At 37.3% G+C, this 12,188-nt stretch overlaps 1 protein-coding gene across 2 annotated transcripts in view; it reads left to right on the top strand.

Moving 5' to 3' along the window:
* TRRAP (transformation/transcription domain associated protein) overlaps positions 1-12,188 on the top strand; it is a 72,581-nt gene that overhangs the window by 30,384 nt on the left and 30,009 nt on the right. For both annotated transcript variants that reach the window (XM_079321209.1, XM_079321208.1), the window contains exons 39-53: positions 391-597; positions 1,468-1,626; positions 1,713-1,847; positions 2,009-2,119; positions 2,960-3,106; positions 3,366-3,579; positions 4,258-4,383; positions 6,043-6,189; positions 7,372-7,574; positions 8,228-8,349; positions 9,186-9,399; positions 10,055-10,234; positions 10,543-10,689; positions 11,341-11,460; positions 11,744-12,031. In XM_079321209.1, coding sequence (XP_079177335.1) covers positions 391-597; positions 1,468-1,626; positions 1,713-1,847; positions 2,009-2,119; positions 2,960-3,106; positions 3,366-3,579; positions 4,258-4,383; positions 6,043-6,189; positions 7,372-7,574; positions 8,228-8,349; positions 9,186-9,399; positions 10,055-10,234; positions 10,543-10,689; positions 11,341-11,460; positions 11,744-12,031 — 2,520 coding nt within the window. The remainder of the gene's footprint in view (positions 1-390; positions 598-1,467; positions 1,627-1,712; positions 1,848-2,008; positions 2,120-2,959; positions 3,107-3,365; positions 3,580-4,257; positions 4,384-6,042; positions 6,190-7,371; positions 7,575-8,227; positions 8,350-9,185; positions 9,400-10,054; positions 10,235-10,542; positions 10,690-11,340; positions 11,461-11,743; positions 12,032-12,188) is intronic.

The raw sequence follows: 12,188 nt of genomic DNA on the forward strand, positions 1-12,188 counted from the left end.
AAGAAGTACTACTTACCCTTCCTGTTTTCATTTGTTTTCACACAAGTAGAACTTTTGGTTGAATTAACAAAATTGAGAATGTTTCTTCATTTAAGAGGCAGACACTTCAGTTGAGGCATAATGTGGGGACCAAGGGAAAACTTCAAATTGGACAGTGGAGGGGGAGGAAGAAAAGAGAATGTAAAGGGCACAGAAGTATATGCTCTATGCTTCTGCTGCTGATGTATCATGATATTTTTAGCAAGTTATGGGCCTTTAGAGAAAAACTGTGTTTTTTAGAAAGCATATGTTGTTGTTCCCCGTTCTTTAGAGATGCTTTGTTTTTGTTAATACAGTATTACTTTTTTTGTCAAAACAGTATTGCTGTTGATGAGAAATTGTGCTGTTCAGGTTTTTCACAGCCTCCTCAAAGCCCATGCAATGGAGGCCCGGGCTATTGTCAGGCAGGCCATGGCTATCCTGACTCCAGCTGTGCCTGCTCGAATGGAGGATGGACACCAGATGCTCACTCACTGGACACGAAAAATCATTGTGGAAGAGGGTCATACAGTGCCACAGCTAGTTCATATTTTGCACTTGATAGTACAGCATTTCAAGGTACTTGTGCTGTTATTCTGGTACTCACTGTATCTTCTGTATCAGGGAAGTAAACAGGTTGATTAGGAAAACAGCATAATCTGATTTATATGGCTTAGCTTCAAAATGCACCATTTGTGTGTGAAGGTATTTTTCTATAACTGAATGCAACTGTTTAATAGCAAGTAATTTATTAAGCTCTATCATGATTGAAGTTAGAACTCCAAAGGTCAGGTTAGAATCTGCAAGATAAATTCATTGCATATGCATTAGCAATGTTCTTCAACAGGTCTGTGAAGGTTCTCTAAGAGTTCTTTGAAATGGTGCAGAACCATATTCTTTGCCATACTCCACTAATCCTTGTTTGTTTGACTTTATATATTCTGTGGGATTAACTAGATCACTTTTATCTCCAGCCAATGTATGTTGGGAAGCATTAAACAAATGGGGGAATGGTGCAGAATGTCAACACAGCAACATTTTTGAAAGCACATATTAAAATGCAATCCAAAGTGACAGTTAATACACATTTTTCAGGAACTGATGCATCAACAATTTTTGAAAGAATATTGAGTGTGTACAAATGTCAGTTGAAGCTCTTTAAAATGCTTGGAAAAAAATTGTATAATTGTTCTTGAGAAAAACTGTGAATCTTAAAAAGTGCATATTCATTTGAGTGTGTGAAATCAGTGATCACTACTGAAAGTTGTAACCAAAATACTATTTTCAATGTGCCTGTTAACTTTCCATATTGCAAAATTTGGAGTGGTACAGGTTAGCAAACTTTGGGATTGATGACTATTTTATGATTTTGCTTTATTTCACCATTGTAGGTTTTGTGTAGAATATTATTGGTTAATGACTAACATTTCTGTGAAACCATTTTTTCAGGTTTATTATCCTGTGAGACATCACTTGGTTCAGCATATGGTTAGTGCTATGCAGAGACTGGGCTTCACTCCCAGTGTTACAATAGAGCAAAGAAAATTAGCTGTGGATCTTGCTGAAGTTGTTATTAAATGGGAACTGCAAAGAATCAAAGACCAGCAGGTAGGAAATCAAAATAAATGGGTAAAGATTGAACTGTTCCACAGTTTTATGTACTTTTTTTAACATGCACATTGCTGATATTTCAGCCAGATTCAGATATGGACTCAAGTGCAGGTGGAGAAGGAGCAAGTTCTGCCTCATCTACTGTTAAAAGAGGATTGTCTGTGGATTCTGGCCAAGAAGTGAAACGATTCAGGACAGCAACTGGAGCAATAAGTGCTGTAAGAGAAAATCAGGATTTGTTCAGAGACTCCAAGTAGCGTTAATTGTTTTTTTCCACATGACTCAAAACTCCCAAAAATGGAAGTTTTTAGCTTTAGCAAGTATTTAAAATCTGTTCGTTTCCTCCTTGCTGATGAGTTTTGTGTTTTGTGCTGTGCAGGTGTTTGGACGGAGCCAGTCCTTGCCAGGAGCTGATGCCCTCCTTGCCAAGCCCATTGACAAGCAGCACACAGACACTGTTGTGAATTTCCTCATTAGAATTGCTTGCCAGGTACTGTGGTTGTTCTGATATGCAGATACCAGTGTGGAATAGCAGCCAAACCCATAACCCCTTCTTTTCACACAGGTCCTTTTAGGCTTGGGTTATTCTAATGTTTTTATACTTCATTTTCATGAATAATTTACATATTTGGGTGATACTGCAGGTATGCTTGTTCTGTTGCCTAGGTTAAATGATAAGAATACTTTATTCCAAAATATTTTCAGAGTTTTATAGGGAATAACTCTATCTAGGGGTAATAATTGTAGTTTTATTTTCAAATCCTATACATAAAATTACTTTCCTGCAGCATGTAGAACTAAAGCTTTTCACCAAATTTGGAGGGAATTATCTTTTCTAGGATGGGGAAAATTATCTGGGTGTACCTCCAAGCTGATAAATTTTATGACTTTTGCTCCTGAAGTAGACTCAGCAGGTAAGTAGCATGGGATTTTATATCCCACAGTCCACTGCACAAAGTAGATGTGCTCTTAAGTATAAAGATGAATTGAGTAAAGAGCTGCACATGTTTATGGATACCTTGCAAACAGTAAAGATTAACCATCTTGAGTACATTCAGGGTTGTAGTAATAAAAGATGGGATTAAACTTTTTAAAATACACCTTTGATGGGGTGATTTGGGTTAATTAGCAAGCAATTTAGACACCAGTTCTGATGTTTACTATTAGCTGTGAGCTTTTTATGCATTAAATGCTCTGTGACTATACTGATTAAAGTACTTAAGCTCATCCATTTCCGAAATAAGAAATTATATGCTTGCATGGAATATGTAATAAATTAATGACTAGGTTCCAAAAGGGTGTCATTTTATTAACTCTGATGAATTGCTAGGTAAATGACAACTCCAACACTGCTGGATCCCCTGGGGAGTTGCTGTCTCGTCGCTGTGTCAACCTTCTGAAAACAGCTTTGAGGCCAGACATGTGGCCCAAGTCAGAGCTGAAGTTGCAGTGGTTTGATAAGCTGCTCATGACTGTGGTAGGTAGCATGATTGAATATCTATATCTGGGTATAGATGTTTTTACAGTGCTAATCTTTTATTTGTAGTGAAATAAAGTTGTTGTTAAATGTGTGAATTGCATCAGTGGTTATAATTTGTAGAGCTGCAGTATTTACTGTTTGGTGTGGTTTTTTTTTTTCTTTTTGGGATTTTTTTTTTCTTAATAGGTTTTAACAGATTTTACCTGAATTTAGTAATTTATGTAATTCTTGTTTACCCCTACTCACTGCCTCTTAGGAACAACCCAATCAGGCCAACTTTGCCAACATTTGCACTGGCTTAGAGGTCTTAAGTTTCCTGTTGACTGTGCTGCAGCCCCCTGCAATCCTGAGCAGCTTCAAGCCCCTCCAAAGAGGGGTGGCAGCCTGTATGACCTGTGGGAACACCAAGGTTCTCAGAGCTGTCCATAGTTTGCTGTCTCGATTGATGGGAATTTTCCCCACTGAACCAAGTGAGTGATGTTTTCTCCCTCCTGTTTTTATCCTTTGTTGCTGCATAACTTAAGTGGTTGAGGGTGGGATGAAGGCACTCTTTTGGGATGTGTTAATATTCAGTTTTATGACTGCTGCATTTAATGGTCCATTTTAGCTTGCACTTTCAACCTCTGATTAAAGGAAAAGCTGAAATAAGTAATTGTGTGGAATACATCATTATCCATTGACATAAAAATGTAATAACCTGTGGCTGTCATAACTTTAGTTCAAGAAATTCATGCTATAAATTTAATGTATTTTTACAATTAGAATTTTTCAGCTTCAGAAGTGCAATTTTTTAGTTATTAAGCTTTGCTGTTTTACTGAAACTAGGAAGGGAGATAAAGTGTAAAAAAGGAAGGCAATAGGTAATATTCTGTGTCTTAATAGAAGCTAATTTAGATAATCTTTTCTTGGAAAAAAGTAAATCAGTAATGTAAGACTGCTTGTCAAATTGAGTTACTCAGAAGAAGTGGTACACTATTATTAAGGACATACTGGTATAATAAAGAGGTTTATATAAATGAGGGATCTGCCTGTGTCACCTTAGATTTTTGACAATATAAAACTCCAGTGATGTTTTAGTGACTCTACATCCAGTGTAACTGTTCTGTGGGTGATATTTCCAAAACTTAAACACTTTCTAAACCCTGCAGGTACCTCAAGTGTGGCTTCCAAGTATGAAGAGCTGGAGTGCCTTTATGCTGCAGTTGGCAAGGTTATTTATGAAGGACTGACTAATTATGAGAAGGCCACCAATGCCAACCCTTCCCAGCTCTTTGGTATGTGTCCCATGTCCCTGGCAGCTCTGTGGCAATGCCCCTCAGTCAGTGATGTCTTTGTCAGGAGTTTCCTTTCCCATAAGGAAATTGGAATCTGATCTGAGGCAGAGCAAGCTGTGGGAAGCATTTTAAGCTAACTTGAGAGATGAGCTTGAGATGTCATAATCTGTGAAGAGAGGGAATGGAGGGGGTTCTTTGTGTTCTGTCTGCTCACTGATGTGACTTGGGAGCAGTTTTGGAGGTTGGGGAGCTGTAGATCTGCCAGGTGGAAGTCTTTTGTATTCAAAGTGCATAGGAAAAAGGTGCAGTGTTGATATTAGCCAAAAATAAAGTAATTTACTGGCAGCTTTTAAGGAAAAGAACCCAAATCCTGCAGGTCCTCTGAGATACAACAGAATATTTCAAGGAATTTGTGTAGAGTCTTATGTGTTCCTGCCTTTCTTTTTAATTTTTAAGTGTCATTTATTAGCTGATTTAGATAACATATTAAGATTTATGTATTCATAGATCTTAAACTCTCAGTAATCAAAAAATTACAAAAATACCGTTTTATCAAAATCTGAGTTTTTAGTATAGACCATTCTGAGGAGCTGAAATGTTTTTCTTTTCTTATTTTTTTTTTGTACTTACTGAACTGCTAGGCAACTCAGCTGCATGATAGAATGACAGAGATATATTGGAATAATAGAGTTTGGCCTAGAACTGGTTGTGTTGGTAATACAGACCTGAAATTGTACAATGTTGGAAAACCTGCTGATTTAAATGGCAAATGTCCTTCACTGCTCTATTCTGTGAGCTGTGTGGATGGTTGTAATTTCACCTTGGGAATTGCCTATTTGTCAGATGTCAGGACGTGCTTTACATCAAACTAACCATGAAGGATGTTTCTTACATTTTGTCCAGAGCTCCCTTAAGAGCAGCACCACAATCAACCTGTCAGGAGGTGCATTTTATATAATTTTCTGGCTCAGAGGCTGAGCTTTGGGGACCAAATTCTGTGCCCATGGGATCAGAAAAAGAAATCAGAACTTTGGCAGGAGCCACTGAATGACCAGAGTATTCTTCTGTATATTTGCTGTGTGCATATGTTGAATTAGAAAGTTGCAGTAGTTTTTTTTCTTTTTTCTTTTTTTCAGTAGGTATAATTTCGTAGGATGTGGTTTATTTTATTTATTTATTTATTATTTTTTTTAAGGTGTGAAATAGTCAACTCAAGTGAACTGATTTATAAAACTTAATAAAGTTTCTAGATTAGAAAACCAAAGTTATGATCTCTTAATTACCAAATCCAAGCCTACTCATTTAAAAGTTTTTCAACTTTTTGCTGCTAAAACAAATGTGCAACATCAGGAGTAGTTACATTTTTTTAAGGTCTTGGGGAAGTATTTGCTCTCAGTCCCTTTCTTCCTGTCCTCCCTTTTTCCTCTTGCTGTTCATCACACGCTTATATATAAAACTTCAAAATATTTTGATTAGTACAAAACTAACCTTTTAGACTTAGTCTAAGGACTAAAGTTGAGGCTGAAATTTTTCTCCAAATCTCTCCAAGTTTCTTATGTTTGTAACCTGGGTAGTCCCATCCTTTCATGGCATCTGTACCTTACTCAGCTCATACCCAAGAGAAGTCTTAATTCCTGAATCCTTGTTTTTTATCTCCAGGGACTCTGATGATTCTGAAATCTGCATGCAGCAACAACCCCAGTTACATTGACAGGCTGATCTCAGTTTTCATGAGATCCCTGCAGAAGATGGTCAGGGAACACCTGAACCCACAGGCAACAGCAGGAACAGCAGAAGCAAATACAGGTATTACCTTATACAATCTTGTTCATGACAAGTGTTGTAAAGTATTAAAAAATCTTCATCTTAAAGGGATTCAAATGACTTTGTGGGGTTTGTGTGCTTTATTACTTGTTGAAAAATACTTCAGCCTTAGTGAGTAGTGTTAATGGAGTATTGAGAGCTAAAAATGCACTTAGAAGCTCCATGTACCTGCTGGAATTAATATATGTATTTCAGTATTAGCCCAACCTTTTCAGTGAAGGATTAGTAAAACATTGTTGGGCTGCAGCATAAAAGAAGCACTGAGATTCTTCAAGGCTTTAGTGTTGAAGGGAGAGGGGCTGATTTTTTTTGATGGCTCTGTGCTTTGACTTTTTTTTTACTCTTTCCTATTTTATAATATTGGAACAACTGTGTTTGAATTAACTTGTTGGAGCTGATGCTTTAGCTTTTAATCTTAAAATAGCATCTTTTTCAGTCAGTATAATTCTGGCTGTTGTCAAATGAATTAGGTCATGAGTCATTGGAAAAAATCAGATAATTTAGCAGAAGAAAATTCAGGTCTAGTAAAGGGCCCTGTAATGTACTAATGAATAAGCTACTGAAGTAAACACTTTGAAGGAATTACTGCTGTTAGATTTCCAGCCTATAATTTAATTAGGTAAATGAGAACCTTGTAAATTTTATTAACTCTGAGAAACAATTGGAAAATTATTAAACTTCATAGATAAGCAAGTCAGGAAATTAGCTGAACAGAATTAGAGAATTACCTGCATCACAGACAATTTCTTTCACAAAGTTAATTATAGTTTTTCAGGGGTCTTTAATACCTTCTACTAAAGACTTGCAGAAAGGGAAAAAAACCAGGCTTGCCTTTAGCATTTGGAATGGATTTGGTTTTGAAAGGAGTCATGGAATGGTTTGAGGTAGAAGAAACCTTAAAGATCATCTAATTCCAACCCCTTGCCATGGGCAGGGACACCTTCCACTAAACAGTTGCTAAAGCCCATCCAACCTGACCTTGGGTTCTACCTAAGCTGTGTAGGAATGTAAAATAACAATTCTGAGCACATTCTGGGGATATATTCCCAGGCAATAGATGATGGTGCTGATATTTTTAAAATTTCAGCATCTTATCTGGAGAATTTTTTTCCTAGGTGTTTCATAGGTGTATGCACAACTCTAATCCTTGTTTTGCATCCATAGCAGGTACAAGTGAACTGGTAATGCTGAGTCTGGATCTTGTGAAAACTCGCTTGGCTGTGATGAGCATGGAAATGAGGAAAAATTTCATCCAAGCTATTCTAACATCTCTCATTGAAAAATCCACTGATGCCAAAATTCTTCGTGCAGTGGTAAAAATAGTGGAGGAGTGGGTGAAAAACAATTCCCCAATGGCAGCTAATCAGGTAAATTGAGTAGATGAAGTCATTAGTGCTCTCAAATACTAAATTACTATGATTAGTCACTATAATTCATCAATTTTGACAATGAGGTTTGTAATGATCTGTTATATATGTTTAGATGCCCTTGATGATGCTTAGACTATTTTCATTCAATAGCTGCAGCCATAGATACCCTGCATTTTATAGGCTTATATTTGGTGTTTGATCTCAAATGCTGGAGAACTTCCTTTAAAGTAAAAATTTTAAAATATACTTCACATTAACCTGGATAGAAAGACTCTTCAGGAGGAAGATGACTAATGCTGGTGTAAATTGTCACTCTGCAACATTTTGTGGCCTCCTCAATCTGCCATATTTTTAAGAGTTGAGCTCTTTACAATAGGATCTACACTTTTATAATACCCATCAGAATTTTTTAATCCCTGAACAACTTAAACTTATTTTTAGTCCCAATTTTAAATTCTCCAGCATATATTAGAAGGATAAATGCTGGAGTTATTTTTCTTTTTGGGAACTATGACCTACCAAGCACTTTTCCAGTACTTTAGAAGGGAAGGAGTCATGTAAAGGATGGTTGAGTTGTGGTTTGAATGTGCTAGTTCTCTGCATGTTTTGAGATGAATTGACAAAATTAATCATGTTTTCTTTTCCCACAGACACCTACTCTCAGGGAGAAGTCCATTTTACTGGTGAAAATGATGACTTACATTGAAAAACGTTTTCCAGAAGACCTTGAATTAAATGCTCAGTTCTTAGACCTTGTTAACTATGTCTATAGGTAATTAGAGCAATTAATCATTTGTTGCAGTTTATTGGTTCATATTTTGTACCATATATGAACTTTATAACATGTCATCAATCTTTTTAGGTCTGAATTAAGGGATATTGTTTTTTGTTTTTTTCTTAAATGCAAAATCAATTCACTTTACTGAGACCACAGTGCATATTTATGGAAGGCAATTTGAAAATAGAGGTTCCTTAGTAAGGATTTTACTTATGGCACTGATAAAATACCTCCATCCCAACTTCTTTCTTTCCCAAGATACCAGAGCATCCACGTAGCTGTGACTGTATTCTCAACACTGTGGTTGCAGCTAAGATCTATCTTTTCACTCTCATAAGATATAAATATTCTTTTTCCTTGAAACTTTACTGTAAATTAGACTTTCAAGAGAGTTACTTTGCTATGTAGACTTGCAGATGCTGAATCACAATGAAATAATTAAAACAGTCACCTTATCAACAGATGCCAGGTATTTAATGGTGTGCTGCTGCTTCACATTATTTTGCAGTCACTTTGCTGCTGTACTCTGCTGGTTCACTGTGCAAAACTTTCATGTGCACACGGTGCTCAGAAAGTTTTATCAATCAATACCAGTTGGCATTTCAAACACCATACAGATGTGGCTCAGTGTTTCACAGTTATGATAAGATTTAATCCTGAAAGAGTATTTCTGATAGTTCAACAAGCAGCAGTATTTTCTTTGCTGCACCTGGATGTTCGCCACGTGGATTTTTACAGAATGTCACCTCCTTGAGTTTTTAGTGTGTTACACAAAACCTGGGAGTCTTCTCTTTCTAATGGCTCTGCTGTTTCATCCCAATCCATTTCAGGGATGAGAATCTTTCTGGGAGTGAGCTCACAGCTAAACTGGAGCCAGCATTTCTCTCTGGTCTGCGCTGTGCCCAGCCTCTGATCCGAGCCAAATTCTTCGAGGTCTTTGACAATTCCATGAAACGTCGCGTTTACGAGCGCTTGCTTTATGTCACCTGTTCCCAAAACTGGGAAGCAATGGGAAATCACTTCTGGATAAAGCAGTGCATCGAGGTAGGGAAGCTACTTGTATCAGAAATGCAATTAAAAATTAGTTTTATTCCTTGTTTTTTTCCTTGTTGGGTGTTAAAAGCATTATGTGCTGTGTGTTTTGTATCGAAGCTGAAAATACAAAGTTTGCTGCCTCAGCTCCTGTGGTGCTTAAAAATACATACAGTGGCTAAACAGTGAAATGCTGATGCTTGGGAAGTGGCTTCAATATAAATGTTTGAAATCTGTTTTCTCTGCCAAAAAGCTTAATGACCAGGTTAATACTAAAGGAAAACAGAAGATTTCAAGAAAACTGGATAAGCTGGAATGTCTTCTCTAACAGTATGCCAGCTGTTAGGTGGGATTGCATTGAAATGAAATTGCATCTTTGCTTGGTGTATTTATAATAAAATGTGGCAAAACCTTTAATTTTAACAATCTTCATATTAAAGGATTAATTTAAATTGAATGTGAACATTCTTTTGAGGGTACAAGAGTCTGTATTTATTAGCAGATTGAGGGCACTTAATACATTTGTTAAAAGTACAAAATACAGCCTTTAGGCCTGGGATAAAAGGCCTTAACCTTACTGTTGCAACTTTGTTTTTAAATATTAAACCATTATTTGAAGCACCAGTAAAATGCTTGTTTAAAAAACTGTTGCTTTTGCATGTGGCAGCTGCTGTTGGCAGTGTGTGAGAGGAACACCACGATTGGCACGAGCTGCCAGGGGGCCATGCTGCCCTCCATCACCAATGTCATCAACCTTGCTGACAGCCACGACAGAGCTGCCTTTGCCATGGTCACACACGTCAAGCAGGAGCCTCGGGAGAGGGAGAACAGTGAATCCAAAGAGGAGGTAACTGACAGGAAACACTGTGGGAAAAGCAACTCTGATGGAGTTGAGCTCTTCTTCCTCACCAGATAACTCTGTGTGATGAAGATGATGTCTGCAGGTTGTGCATGTCTCTTGTGGTTTGAGCATGTGTGGGTCTCTCAGAACTCCATTTATTTAGCCTTTACTTCAGCACTCTAGGCAATAAGATCTGAACCTGAAGAAGCAACATGAAATAAATTGATCAGGAGGGTGTTTTCTACTGTGGAAAAGAAGCAAAAGTACATAGAAGATGCCTGTTTTTATTTACTGAGTTGTTTACTCCTGTGTAGGATGTTGAAATAGACATTGAATTGGCTCCAGGAGATCAGACCAGCACTCCCAAAACAAAGGAACTTTCAGAGAAGGACATTGGCAACCAGCTGCACATGCTGACCAACAGGCATGACAAATTCCTGGACTCCCTTCGGGAAGTGAAGGTGGGTGCAGGTGGTTGGTGACAAACCACTTGAGAATCCTAAAACCTTCAAACTGATCTGAGGTGGTTTTTCCTTTTTCTATCTCACACTTTTAATGTTTTAGCTGAATTTTTTTAATGTAGACATCTCTTATAATCTGTAGTTTCTTATTTGCCTGTGGTAAAAAGTTCTTAAGCCTTCACTTCATTGTTAGTTATTACTGTGTCCCTTTCCTACAAAATTAAATATCATCCTCCTTCACTGAAAGTATGTTTTAACAACTCAGTTCAGAAACTACTGATGATAAACACAGGGTGTAGGATCAAAACTGTGTATCAGCATGTTATGATCAAATAATTTCTAAGAAAATAATTTAGCTGAAAGCTCTGTTTAAATAGCTCCACACTAGGAACAGCTCTATCCAATTAACCTGATTCAACATCTTCCTTTTTTCCTTCTTACTTTTTTGATGGTTACAGTAATGAATCAAAGTCTTGATCAACATGAAAATAGGATTTTTTTTTTTTTGTTGCAAGTCTGTATTGCTAAAGGAAACTTTCTTTTTTTTTTTTAAAAGACATTAGCATTACTAGTGAAACAATGGTATAACTGAACTGTTTTGCTCCAGGATTAATTGTATTTTCCTGTTTCTGTACATCTGACTGTTTCCAGACAGGAGCATTGCTGAGTGCCTTTGTTCAGTTGTGTCATATTTCTACACCTTTGGCAGAGAAGACTTGGATACAGCTATTTTCACGACTCTGGAAAATCTTGTCTGACAGACAGCAACATGTGAGAACCTCTCCCTCTCCCCTATTTGCAGATTTCTCTTTGTAAATGACTGCTGTTCCAGGAAAATGTATTTGTGTGCTGACTTTATTCATTAGCTTTGAGATATTTGCCATTCTCAGACTGTTGAATGCTGTATACCTGTATTGATACATCTATTGAAAGAAATAGGGCCTTTCTTTTACAGAGGGAAATGTACTTACAGGATGTACTAAATAGATTTTAAATCTGATTTCTCTAATTGAGGAATCTGAATAGGCAGCTAATGTTTTGTTTTTATTTCTAGGCTCTAGCAGGAGAAATAAGCCCTTTCTTGTGCAGTGGAAGCCATCAGGTGCAGAGGGATTGCCAGCCAAGTGCCCTGAACTGCTTTGTGGAAGCAATGTCACAGTGTGTTCCTCCCATTCCCATCAGACCTTGTGTCCTGAAATACTTGGGTAAAACTCACAACCTCTGGTTTCGTTCTACCCTCATGCTGGAGCATCAAGCCTTTGAAAAAGGACTGAGTCTGCAGATTAAGCCTAAACAGACAACAGAATTTTATGAGCAGGAAAGCATAACTCCTCCTCAACAGGTAGTGTTATATTTATTGAAATGCCTTATGAAATATGAAGAGAGAAACCTAACACTGATCAGTCCTCTACTAAACCATGTCCCCAAGTGTCACATTTTACATTTATTTTAAATACCTCCAAGGGCAGTGACTCTAGCATTGCCCTGGGCAGCCTGTT

Source organism: Erithacus rubecula, assembly GCF_903797595.1.
Source record: "Erithacus rubecula genome assembly, chromosome: 17".
In the NCBI taxonomy this organism is placed as follows: domain Eukaryota; kingdom Metazoa; phylum Chordata; class Aves; order Passeriformes; family Muscicapidae; genus Erithacus; species Erithacus rubecula.